General features: G+C 38.0%; 1 protein-coding gene across 4 annotated transcripts in view; it reads right to left on the minus strand.

Moving 5' to 3' along the window:
• Positions 1-3771: 3771 nt before the first annotated feature.
• Positions 3772-13589, minus strand: part of LOC100693467 (potassium voltage-gated channel subfamily D member 3) — an 87675-nt gene continuing 77857 nt past the window's right edge. For 2 of the 4 annotated variants that reach the window (XM_019359334.2, XM_013276928.3), the window contains 4 exons: positions 10381-10476; positions 9182-9283; positions 8591-8844; positions 3772-7099 (listed from right to left, as the gene is read on the minus strand). In XM_019359334.2, the coding sequence (XP_019214879.1) occupies positions 6862-7099; positions 8591-8844; positions 9182-9283; positions 10381-10476 (690 nt within the window). In that variant the 3' untranslated portion in view covers positions 3772-6861. The remainder of the gene's footprint in view (positions 7100-8590; positions 8845-9181; positions 9284-10380; positions 10477-13589) is intronic. The other 2 variants (XM_019359335.2, XM_003454303.5) reach the window with 1 other exon arrangement.

The following is a 13589-nucleotide window of genomic DNA, read 5'->3' on the forward strand; positions in this document are numbered from 1 at the left end:
CAGGGGGGCGCGGTCGGGGCTCCCACAGAAACACAAAGCAGGAGATGAAGCATCGCCAAATATGTTTCCAAACCAACTTCCTTCCAAGCCAAAGACTAGAAAATATGGTGAAGCATATCTTCCCTTTGGCTTCACCTGCACAAGTGCCAAGGTAGGTCTCCCCTGCAAAATTAGTTTCCCTGCGTCGGGAGCAGCGCTGGGCTCTCCAAATCACGGACAAACAGTATCCCACATTATGGATTTTTAGTTCACAAACACTTCTTGTAATGACTACTCCTGACATTTTGGACATGTTAGCTCTTTATGCAGTAAAGTTACAGTGGGATACAAATAATATCAGGCTGATCCTGCCGTAATTTGTTCCCCCGGTTCAAATCACGGACAAACAGTATCCCACAGCTGTTTTTGTTTTTGAACCCATTTTGCACAGAGAGGCATTTTTTGAAAAATGTATTGACAGCAATGTTGAATATTATTACACAGGAAAAAACCCCCAACTATATGTAAAATAATTACACCATGACGCCTCTGCCTTTCTAAATGCAGGGACAGTAACTGCGTGTGTGTATGTAAGCGTGTAAAACCTGAAGATAGTCAGATTAACAGTAACAGTATTTTGTCTCTATCTGCCATTCTGCAATTCATGTCATGTAAACAATAACGTGGCGCACAGCATGACGTGAAAAGAGGCACATACCTTTGTCGTTGCGTGACGAACTCTGTATTCCTCGTCCACACGTAAACTCAAAAAAGGAGTTTTAAATAATCTCCGTTTGGTGGTGGGGGGCGCGAACATTTTTCTTGTAAAACAAAGGGGGGCCTGGCAAAAAAAGTTTGGGAACCACTGGCAGCTAACTTTTCGGACACTATTTAAAGAACAGATGTACGTAAGAAAACGTTTTTCACACCACAGCAATTACCCTGCATTTTAAGAACAATTTGCACTTCAGCTCGCAAATGTTTAAGATAAAATGTGTTTAAAATTAGCCCATGAAATTACATCTCAATCCTCTTTCAGCAGCAACACAAGTCCCATTTAGCAATTTATGTTTTAATTTATGTTAAGTTTACATCATGAAAACTAGAAATTTAAACCCGTTTTCCTTGTAACCTTTACCTTCTGCAATAGACAAGTTGAGAATATATATAAAATTAGAGACATCAGTCAGAAAATAATATCAAAATTGACCTTAGTTATTTTTATGGGTGGTATGTTGAAATTTAGGGGTACCAGAAAACAGGGTCTACACTCACAACTTCCTGTACCTAATGCAAATTTATCCTAATCTAGTAATGCATGAAACTGAAGTGGCATTTACTTTAATATTTCCAAAGCGGGTTTGTAAAGATGTGTTTGTTGGATATGTTTGTGTTTACTTCAAGCAGTGTTAGTCACTGAGTTTGAGTCATGCAGTTCTTCCGTGTGCTGACGTCAGTCACACAACCACTAATGGCAAATATTAAGCTTTAAATGGTTGTCAAGGCCACACGTGTGGCTGAGAGTAAGCTGACATCAAAACACTCGTGCACACATGAAAGAGGTGTTTTAGAAAAATAACATGACTCAAACAGCATTTTAACGTAATATGATATGTAATTTATGCAGCGTTTATATTCTGTTTTTCAAAGCATTCCTATCATCTCTGCTGCTTTAAGTGATGTGTTTACTTAACTGGGCTAGTTTTATCATTGAATAATACCTCATCTGATTGCTACAAATTAAATTTTGTTTCATAATGAAGCACCTTCCCTGCTAAAATCCCCACATGCTGAGTAACTGGCTGTTTTATAACAAATGAATCCTAAGAAGTGCATTAAAATAAATGAACTCGTCCTCAGTCACTAAAAGATTTGTTAATATGAAGTTTTCTGTATCTACTAAAACTCTGCAAGATTAAAAAAAACATTAAAACGTTGTTGTATTAAAATAAATGTGGTCACATGATCTTAGATACAGCCTACAACCTTACCTATTGAATATACTGAATTAGTTTTAGTGATAAAATATTTAGTTAATGTGTGTTTGGTAATATGTTTAGTAAACACAGTGGCATCAATTCTACAAAGGCTGATTCATACTTTCATCTCATGAGGCATTTACTAATGTGCAGACAGATTCATGTTGTGGTTATGTAAAATATTGAAGGGTGTAACATTTTGGCAATGCTAATCCTGTTTTTGAGAATAAGAAGTATATATGAACAAACATGCAGTGCTTTTTAAAGCTCTATTTTATAGTCACAAGAAGAAATGTGGTGTTTGTTCACAACAAAATAAATGTAACTGACACAGTAAAAGCTTCTGCAGAATATTGGGTTGAGTAGACTTAATGGATAAAAGTATCAGGGCACATGACGCTCTGTTTTCAGTCCTATAGCCATGCAGCTATGCAGTCTGCTTTCACAAACATTTATGCACGAACGGGCCATTCTCACTACATTTGAGTAATACCACACTAGATATTACATGATCAGCTGTGGTATTATTGCAAAGTGGAACCACAACAAGTCAGCCATGAAGTAGCAGACAACTTTATGTGGGGTCACTGTGCCCGTGCCAAAGTGAATAGTGTGCAAAAGTCTGTGTATGTATGATTCATACATGGGCTCTGCTTGAAGTCTGTGAAATACTATGTCAGTAATTCCACTTTTATAAAGCTCGACTTGAGTTGGAGATTTAAGTATGACATATAAGAGATGATGTGATTTATTTCTAAATTTAAACAAGATTAGGCTCATCTTGAAATTCCAATCTGTGTAAAATGAAACAATGAAACCAAAATAAAAATGCAGATTTCTATGCAATGCAAAGATACTGGTGACAGGAGAGAGAAGAAAGACAGTGTTCGACTGTTGTGGCAGAGTTTAATTTTCTGACACTTCATAGTTCTTATAACAAACAAACTGACAGAATACTGTACACACAGCAAACAGACAGAAAAAGCTCAGTTCAAAAGATAAAAAGAATAAGAAACAACACAAACAGCAATGCCAAGACTTTTAGAAAACAGACCTCAACAACGTCTTTGAAGTAAATCCATCAGATAATCACAACAAAAATCTTCATATATGAGTCACTCTGGTGTGAGAAAGGCGATTTCTCTTAATATACATTTTTAAAAAAGGTGAACGTGGTCTATGATGCTGCAAAAAAGCCTTAATGTGTAAATACTGTTTTAATGGTAACCCAGATCCATGGTATGAACACCACGACCCGGCAGATGCTCAATATTTCCAACAAAAAATGTCTAAAGGGTTTGTTTTTGTAAAGCAGCATAAATAGTACCACTACTTTGTTGTTCTTACAAAGGACGGAAAAGTGACCATTTTCACACAATACTTTCACCTCGTTGTTAAAACGTGACAAAATACAGAAATGCAACACAAAAATATACCAGTACAGTAAAAAGACCTCACTTGGTACCTCATGATTGAGAAGCACGTTAAGTTAAATAATCAAGTTCCACTTTAACAAACCAAACCAAGAGACAAATAAACACGTTGTGTAATTGATACAGATAACTATAGCACACTTGGCACAAACTATTCCAAACACGCATCTACCGACTTCAAATGTGCAACAGTGTGCAGCAGGTAGGTATAGAAATGATAATCCAGTGAGGAGTAAGGCCAGAAATCAGTCCTACGGGGCTCAGCTCATTTTCTGTCATTTTGATTTAGCGTTAGAAAGTATCTCTGCTGCCATCTTGTGAGCATCTCTGAGACTGACCGACTTATTAGCTGCATATTCTTTAGAATGAGTTTGTTTTTGACCTTAAAAACAGCAGTTTGACAAAACTATGCCAACTCCAGGGACACTTACATGTGCTGTTTATCCTGCTCAGAAGCTGGTATAATATTGGTTTAACTGGCTTTCAAGATAAACACATTTAATGTAAGAAAAAACAATGTTTAAGGTGGAAATCGCTGAAAACCTTAAGTGGATTAAGTTATTTTATTTTTCTAAATGTTTTGAAAGATATGAGTTGTGCTTAGTGTCTTATGAACAGCACACAAATATTTCAAGTCATCAGTGAAATCACATCTTTTCAGAGACATTTAGTGAAGACACAGAGGGCTACAAATATATCAAAAAGAAAGTAAAAAAAAAAAAAAATCAACTAAAATTTTTAAGGTAAGACAGAATACCAGAAAAACCAAATAATTTTTAGCTCTGGGTATTTAATCTTTTCAAATATTCAGTGGATTTCGTTTTCATTTTCGTTTTAAAATGCCGAACCGAACACAAATACGTTCCATTCCTGTAATTGTCCAGGTCGAGTGGTGCTCAACCTTCATGGCATTCAATACCCAAACATTCATGATGAACATGCACAATATTATTTTCCATTTCAGTGTCCTGCTCAACCTTCAACCTGAGTGGCAGCAGCACAGCGGGGATGAAGCGTCAGTGCGCTTTCAAATTCATACAAGCACTTAACCACAATTTATTTTTTAATATGAATTTTGTAGCTTGTTTGTCAGGATAAGCCCGGCAATATTCTCTGTTTTTGTTCCATAAGATGGCAACAATGTAACAATGAATGTAACGTAGCCCAGTAATTCTCAAAGTCTGGGCTGCAGCCCACTTGTAACCACAGTAGGTTGTACAGGTGTGCTGTGAGAGGTATTTTGTAATAAATAAAGTTTAACCTTATTTTCAATTACAAAAAATTAAGATTTTTTATAATGGCTATTTAAATGTAACTATCCTATCAATTCATGCCATGCATGTGACCTAATTACATCTGTAAAGTTTCCCCAATGTTGTCAATGGCAGGAAAAAAGGTGAAATGCAGTGATTTAAAACCGGCAAATCAAGAGACGATCAAAGTGAATCTGTGCAAACACAACGATTTCCAATCTTAAGTTGTGAAAAAAAATTGAGAATACTTTTTTTGATATTTGAAATTAAATTGGAATTTGCTACAGTCACACCAGGAAAGAGTGCTTGGAGAGCATGACACCAAAGATACTGTGAGTGTGTGCAGTCGACTTGGAATCTTGCTTCCTTCAAAATGGCTTTTTCAAAGATGGGGACCAGGTCTGCAACCCCAGTTGCTGTCTTCAGTTTGCTGTCAGTTTGTGACAGAAGGGGCTCCAGTTGGCAAATTGTAAATCTGTTGCTGTCTGTTGCAAATCTGTTGCCATCTACATACACAGAAATTTACATTTAACAGAAATTTGAATGAACTACTTACATTCAGAGTCCAGTTAGAACCTCGTAGACTCAAAACAGAAATTCTGAAATTTCTCCACAAATAGTGACGTGATGGTTGCTGCAGGACAGCGAAATGATATAGATGCAGCTTTGCTTTTATTTAGGAATTCAAGCAGTTGGCAACAATTTGTGTTAAAATCAACTGCAAAGAGATGAGGCACAGATGAGTCCTGCACAGACTGACTCAGATTGATTGCTACTTGTTGGCAATCTGTTTGCATTTATAAATTAGACGGCAATTATTTGCAAGCTTTAACCAGTCTGTCTGAGAGTGACTGGAGTCAGTTTGAGTCAGACTGTTTGGACACAGGTTGCCTCGGAGCAGGTAACCTACACAATCACCTTACGATCAAAAGTGGCCGCCCAGTTGGTTTTTGAAACTACTTGCAATCGGTTGCTGAATGCAACAGTTTTACTGTTGTGTGACTGAGCCATAAACGATACTTCATTCTGGAACACTGTCGATACAATCATGTTATTCAGTATCCCGGCCTTGTAATTACAGTATTAATTGGCCAGTATCCTGGCCGTAAAACTTGCTGTTGTACTGAAACCAAATGTTGTAGTATTTCCCCTCCCAAAATCTGCCATGTTATATACCTTTTATTATTTTTCATCACTATTTCAATGCATGGCTTGTTTCTTCTTTACATTAACATGTCAGAACCCTCATGTACATCGTCCTTCTGCTCTACAAACTACTGCAACACATATATTAATCTGCAGGAGAAAATTATTTAAAACAAGTTATTTTCTTGTGTTTTTGTAACACGAACAGTTAAGATCAGGATGAATGAATTTCAACCAATCAAGTGGTTGGTTTTGGTCTTTCATGGGATGTACTGTAACCTCATCCTTCAACATTAAATTACACATTTGCTTTATAGCAATTCTACGGTCAGCTCAAGGCTGAGAACCACTGCTCTGTTTCAATGCAGTTTGAACACCGTCAGCCTTCAGTCCACATTAAGTGGGATTTTTTAAATACAACTAAAATCACAGTTTGGTTTGAGGAATCAACATAATGTACCGATACGATTATCCAACAAAAACAAAGAAACGCTGTTTCTAGTCTGCAACAAATGAAATACACATTTCAGGGATGATATTAGCAGCATCAGGCATGGCGACTTTAAACTAAAACAGTTTATGTTTCTCAAAATACTAAAGACAATCACATAACACAAACATGACCAATCAAATTCCACAGCTTTGTTCTTCAGTATTTAATCCAACAAATCTTCTTTTTCACTGTGAATTCACGTCAAATTTACTTTGAATTTGTGATGGTCAACAGGGCCTGCTGATGTTTCTGCCAGTTGCACAATATCGTCAGTTATTTTCCACAGTACCTGCTGTAAACCATCTCCACTGCTGTAGGAAACGTTTAGAAATGCAGCAGTTCTCATCGTATCTACAGTACATACACGACATGACACGAGCGTGATTCTCAGGTCACATATCTACAGTCCTCTACCTCAGTAATGTCTCCATAACTGGTGAGTCCTCTGGAGTACACCTCTCTTCTCACTGACCCTGTATTAGGGAACATGGTACGTCCATGAATGTAGTGTTACCTGCTTCCTCCTCCTCTTCTTTCCTTCCCCCTGTTGGGGTGAGTTACATCTGTCAGCCACACAGTCACAGAGCCGAGACTTTGACGATGTTGGCGCCAGCTGAGCTTGTTGTGGTCTGAATGCTCAAGGGTGGTGGGTGACTTGGAGGTCGTGGCGGCCTCCGCTGTGGGGGCCCGTGGAGCCCATCTCCATCAGGGGTTAAAGCAGGGGGTGTCGGGAGGCTGATGATGGCTGTGGTGATCCGGCCACTTTTGCAGTTGATCCTGCTGCTCTCATCAGTTTTGAGGTTGAGGTTGGAGCGGCTGTTAAGTATAATTAAATGTGGTTAATGTCTAGTGCAAACAGTAGTAATTGCATAAGTAATTACATCATTTTTTAAGCAAAACATGTTCTGTAATTTCTATAATGTTTTTGTAAATTTGGCCAGAAAATTAAGATGCTGGAGAAATTTATATACCAAAGTTTTATCAGTTAACTGCAGTCACAGTCAGCTTTATTATTTACGCCTGTGAAATCTGAACAAATCTTTAAAACAACACTTTATGGACAGAAGTACTGGGCCACCTACACACTAGACCTACAGGAGCTTTTATGACATCCCATTATAAATTCATAGGTATTAAAATGGAAATGGTCTCCCCTTTGCAGCAATAATGGCTTCTACTCTTCTGCGATGACTTTCGACAAGATTTTGAAGTGTGTCTGGGAATTCTTGCCCATTCAACCGGGAGAACATTTGTGAGGTCAGACACTGATGAGGGGTATGACTCACAATCTCCACTCTTGTTCATCCCAAAGGTGTTTAATGGGCTCTGTGTGGGTCACTCAAGGTCTTCAGCACTATCAGCTGATCATAATCTTATGGCCCATGCTTTGTGCACTGGGATACAGTCATGCTGGAACAGAAAAGGGTCTTCCCCAAACTTTTTTTTTCAACGCTGAGGCATAGATCAGTCCAAACCAGACCAGACCAATCCTAAAAATAAACAACCCTATAACACAAAGTTTGGTGGAGGAGGGGTCTGGCATTTGCAAAACCAAGACTCATCTGTCATTGTGCCTGGAACACTTTGTAACTTTACCTGGTCTGACACTTAGTAGCTGAATTGCCGTGGTTCCTAAATGCTTCCACTTTGCAATTTGCATACCACTTACAGTTTATCGTTGAATATTTAGGAAGATATTTCAGACAGACTTGTTGCAACAATGGTATCCTAGTACCATATCGTGCTCAAATTAATTGAGCTCTTTAGAACGACACATTCTTTCACAAAGGTTTGTGAAGGCAGAAGTCTAAATGCTCGATTTTATACATCTGTAGCGATGGTACTGAAAACACCTGAAATCAGAGACCAAGGAGTGTGACCAAATACCTTTGTCCATATCGTGTATCTAGTGATGCATTTGAGAAGTAAAATATGAAACATGTGAGTCCTTAAAAGACCTTTTATTTTGAGTGGAATTTGTGTAATAAAGCTGTACAAAACTAAAATGACATTTTTAAAAGTTAATGTATTCTGTTAGTTAAAAAGTATAACTCATTTCTCAAAGATATATTTTATTTAATTGCATTATTTAAATGCAGCTGGATTAATGTTGACGATTGCCTATTCAGATCCATCTATTAAGTGTCTAGAGTCGGGTGAGGGACTTCAAAGTGTACCCCCAGAGATGTGTTTTGGAGCGAAAGATTAATGCTTGCACACATAAAACAGTTTCAATGGCCAAACACCAGGAGTTTGAAATTTTTGCCAAACCTCTGATGCTAGCCCCTGCATCTGTTTTTGTTTCACCTGGCGGTGTGCGACAGCGGGTCACCACACTGTATGTGGATGGCACTGAGCTCCTGCAGCGGGCCCTGGTGTGTTGAATGGGTGGTGGGCAGGCTGGTGTTAGGCAGAGGAACATTTCTCTTTCTCTTTCGACTACAACAGGTACGTGTGGAGCTGTCATGGCTGGATACAGAGGGACTGCGTGAGGGATAGGTCTGCAGAGCCGTTTCCAAACAGTTCTGCTCGTATATCTGCTCGTCCACAAACTCGTGAGCCTGGAGAGAAAAAGATGAATGAAAAAAACATGGGGATAGCAAAAAAGGAGAGAAGAAAAACAGCAGTCTGTAAATAGGCTACACAACAGAGTTACAGGACTTGTTGCCCAGTTGTACTTCACTTATAATTTTACAAAAGGAACCACACCAAAACAAATATAATTTAAAGAAATTATAAAAATAAACCTTCATCTTATCATACAAAAATCATGCATCTGGCTAATTCCCTTTATTGGCTGCCTGCATAACACTGTCTGTGTTTAATACAGATCTTAGCCAACATCTTTTGCAACAGTAGCTTTAAAGACTATACAGTGGATGCAGATTTGAGACAAACCTTTACATGATGATCTAAATCCTGTCCTGTCCTCAAACTGTAGTACGAACCAGTGTCTTCTGTGTCTTGTTGCACAGGTCTGCACAGGTTACCATAGCTAAACTTTAACACAAGTATACCACAGACCAGGTTTAAGTGAACTTAGGGGTAGTTACATTTAACAGATACTGTGAATATTCCTTTAATATCACATTGTAACTATGTAATTATAGTTCAAGAGATGTTTCATCCTCATACTCAGACTAAAGGAATACATAAATGTCCAACATTATGATGTACAACTGTTAGCTTAAAGCCAGAAAGTTCTAATTCAAACACGACTATCATTAGTATAAACTGACGTATTCTGTCTAATAGGGAACCTTAAATTAAATGTGATTCAGTACTGAAAGGAAACTCATTTAAAATGTTGAACTGAATCTTCACTTCATTGTCATGCCTGAAAATCTGAACAACTGTCTACAAAAACTCAGTCTGAATAAATATAAAACAATACAGAAATGTGAAAAACAGTGACAACATCGCAAATCACAGTAATACATTACAAGCAACAACACGGAGAAAATAATAATACAAGAGAATATTCCTCTGTCCAAATACACACTGGTGTGCCGTCAGTGACGCCTCATCTGTGTGAACTACATGACAAAACTGTGGTGGGCAGTTCAGAAACCAGGTTTACTGCAGTGTAGCTGATTTGGCATAGTAATATGCCAAATTTAGTTTAGGGTGCAGCTGAGTTGTAAAACCCTGCAAGTTCCAGTTTTTACAGACCCACTCTAAACCCCACACCCACAAAGTCCCATAACAACTGTCAACCTGGCGTGCAAACATTATGATATTTTTTTTATTTATTTATTTTTTACCAAGAATGTGTTTTTTGCTTCCAGCTGAACTCAAACCACAGATTTGAGAGCAAGGAACACCTTACTGTGACAATGACAGACATTTTTGGCATCAGCAAAATGCCCTAAACACCTTTTTTTCATCTGTTTTGGGGGAATTTGGCAGCTACATGCAAAGTCAGTGTGAAGAGCAAGCTTCTGATAAGGCAACATTTGGAAAATATAAAAAAAGGTTCATCACTAGTCACTGAGAAATGGTATAAAATGTATCTCCAGCTTCACTAATGTAGCCAAGTTTTCAGCCATAGCTATACAGTGGATATGTATATTTATAACAGAGCAAAGTGCACTTACTGTTGTTTTCTCCAGACAGTGCAGTAGGTGGTGGTGTTGGCTCTCTAACAGAGAGATGGACTTCTGGGTCAGCTTCTGCTCATCCTCTTCTGTACCCTGATTGTACACACACACACACACACACACACACACACACACACAGTAAGTTTTAGGAGATACTGTGAAATTATTCAGGAAGTTGCCTTTGGACATAAATCTCTAAACATAAAGAACCAGATGCTGAGATTACTCTTTGATATTTACTCAATACTCAATACTTTGAAAATGAACTTTTAGTAATGAAGTAGTAATAAAAAGGCAGAGGTTCTGCTTCATGGAGTTCAGTTTCATCTGAACTCTTGTGGTTCATGTTTGATGAGTTTCTCCTTATTTCAGTTGTGAGCAGGTAGACAGCAGCTCCTGCCACTTGCTTTCAAATAATTTACTTGTTACACAGTAAACCACATTCCTGTTTGGAGTGAATTGATCCCTTATCTTTAGGTCCAATTTCTCCAATTTGTAATTTATTTCCTATTGTGTAGGTTTAAAAAAAAAAAAATCCACAAACAGCCTACTGTTTTTTCCTTTGATTTGTTTCCTTGCTTAAGCAAGCAGCAAAATAACTTCCAATTTCAGTTTATTGAGCAAACAACATACAAATTATAAAACCATGCTACTGCGAATCCTCCAACTTAATTGTCTAAGTAGGTACCGCTGAGTGTTATTTGATGCTGGAGGCAGCTAAATAGTTATTGATGTCAGAAGCTTCAGAAAGAAGAGAGATCGCAGAGTTTGAGGAAGGGAAAAAACCCACAGAAGCAGAAACTTATGGAACCCTTTGTTGGTATTTTTCCTAACAGGCTTAGTTTGAAATTCAGCCTCTAATATTCCTTTGTCTCAAAGTAACTGCAATTGTCAAATAACATGAAAACTGAAAATGATTAATTCTCTCCCCACACTGTTCATTGTTACTCAGAGGATTGGGGTGGGAAGCGAACCAGCCCAAGGACTCTCATTCGGATTCCAGGAACATGAACAACACCGTCATGTGGGCACGTTTTCCGATCTCTCGATTTGTGCATTTACCCTCTGGCAAAGGACCTATACACACATAATATAGATACCTTGCGAGATTCAAGGGTCTTTCATGTAAGTAAAGAAGCTGACTTTGTGTAGTCAGTAAAAGGAAGCTGATCACAATAACCTTGCTGCTAATGAATGATTGGACAATAACTAAATGTATTTTTTTCCATTGTATTTGTAATAAAAAACTCCCCCTAAAGTATTCAGTGTTATTCATGTGATACCCAAAACTATAACAGTAATAATGAGATGTGTATAATTATGTGAACATCTCTTTTTGGGGAACTGAGTAAATGAAATGATCCAAAAATGAATTGTCTTGATTAAAGATGTATTCAAGGATGCAGGACTCTTTTTTTATAGGTTATTTTGTTTGATATTAAATGATGTATCAATTAATTTTGTTACTTTGTAGCAGCTCAATTTATTTATTTCAGATTCAAGAAGGTCTTCTACCATCTGGGCATTTTTCAGTATCCTCAAAGTGGATGTGTGACCCAAATGTCAAGTTCCTGGAGATGTCATTAGAGGGCTGTGATTTGTCAGTCTGGCCATCCAACTGATGTTGTAACTGTGCACTATTTAATCTCATATTACCATAAATACGTGTTCAAATTAGCTAGAGAATGACAGTAATGCTCTTCATTCAATGTTAAGTTACTTCTGTATTCTGGAGCTGGCCTGGCCATTGCCTCACTGGAAGTGTGAAGGGTAATATCAGTTAGTTTGGCATTTAGCTGTGAGTCAGGTCCAGGATGCCATGAGTTCAGGATATATAGAGTGCTATGTGCTATGGCCTCAGTCACACAGGCCTAGACCAGCTGGTCACCATCTGGCAATCACCGGTCATGAGGATTAAATGTGTATTCCTTGAATACGCCTCACCTTTGTCACAAGGTGAAATAAGTCACAAAGAGCTTTACACTGAAAACCTGCAAACACTTGCCAACTGCTCTCTCCAAGCGGTAGTGAAAACAGAGCATTGTACCTCAAAGTAAAAGGCATAACTTGACTTTGAAGGCAAACTTTCTCCATTTTTGGTAATAGTTAGGTTATAACTGCAGACAAGATGTTCTATACAAAATCACAACAGCAGTTGTCTCAAGTCGCTTTATACTGTAAGCTAAAGACCCCACAATAACACAGAGAAAACCCCAACAATCAGACGACCACCTATGAGCAAGCACTTGGTGACAGCGGGAAGGAAAAACTCCCCCTCCCAAAACTACCATAACTGTGGGAGGCCATGGCAACCTGTTAACGACCAAAGCCATCCGAAAGAGGTTTTCGGTGCAGCATCCTCTTTGCAACCAATTTCATCAAGTGACTCATAATAACCTCCATGCACCCAGTTTTCCCAGTGACCTGTGGATATCAGATCTCTAGGCCTTTGTGATTGAGGTCTAAGCTAGCTGTTGACTCACTACAGCAGTGCCTCCCTCTAAAGTTGGGTCTGCTTGTTGTCACTGTTTGTTCTATTATACATATGTTGAATACAAATAATACAATTGTGAAGCTTCCCACCTTTTTTCCTTTCATTTGCAGAGTAACCAGTGAAATAATAAATATAGTTTTATTTAAGCTGATGTCTGAGTTGTTGCATACTTCTCTAGCACATTGGTCAAGATATTACCGAACCTCAGGTCTTATTCAAGATTCAAGATTCAAAGTGTTTATTGTCATGTGTACAGAAGAAACAGCATTTCTCTTTGCAATGAAATTCTTCCTTTGGTGTCCATACACAAATGCCAAGATAATAAAGATAAAAATAAGGATAAAAAATAATGAAAGACAAATAAATAAGTACAGAAATAAGTATGTGAAGACAAGTGAGGTATGCAGATGTCGATGTTGATGGATGTACAAAGAAGCTTAATGTGCAAAATGAACTTGTGTTCAAAAGTGTTCAAAGTGTCCTGATGTACAAATTGTGTAAAGCGCTTTGGGGTCCTTAGGGACCAAGTAAAGCACTATACAAATACAGGCCATTTACCATTTACCATTTACAAATCGCAGTTGGAGTAGGTCAGCTGTTCAGGAGTCTTATAGCATATATTGTGGATGTATGCTGCTGTTTGAAAAAAAGCCATTGTTTCTTAATAAGAATTAAAATAAAGACCTTGTGTTTCACCTTTTTGAGCTGCCAG

Source organism: Oreochromis niloticus, linkage group LG5 (genome assembly GCF_001858045.2).
Source record: "Oreochromis niloticus isolate F11D_XX linkage group LG5, O_niloticus_UMD_NMBU, whole genome shotgun sequence".
Taxonomy (NCBI): Eukaryota; Metazoa; Chordata; class Actinopteri; order Cichliformes; family Cichlidae; genus Oreochromis; species Oreochromis niloticus.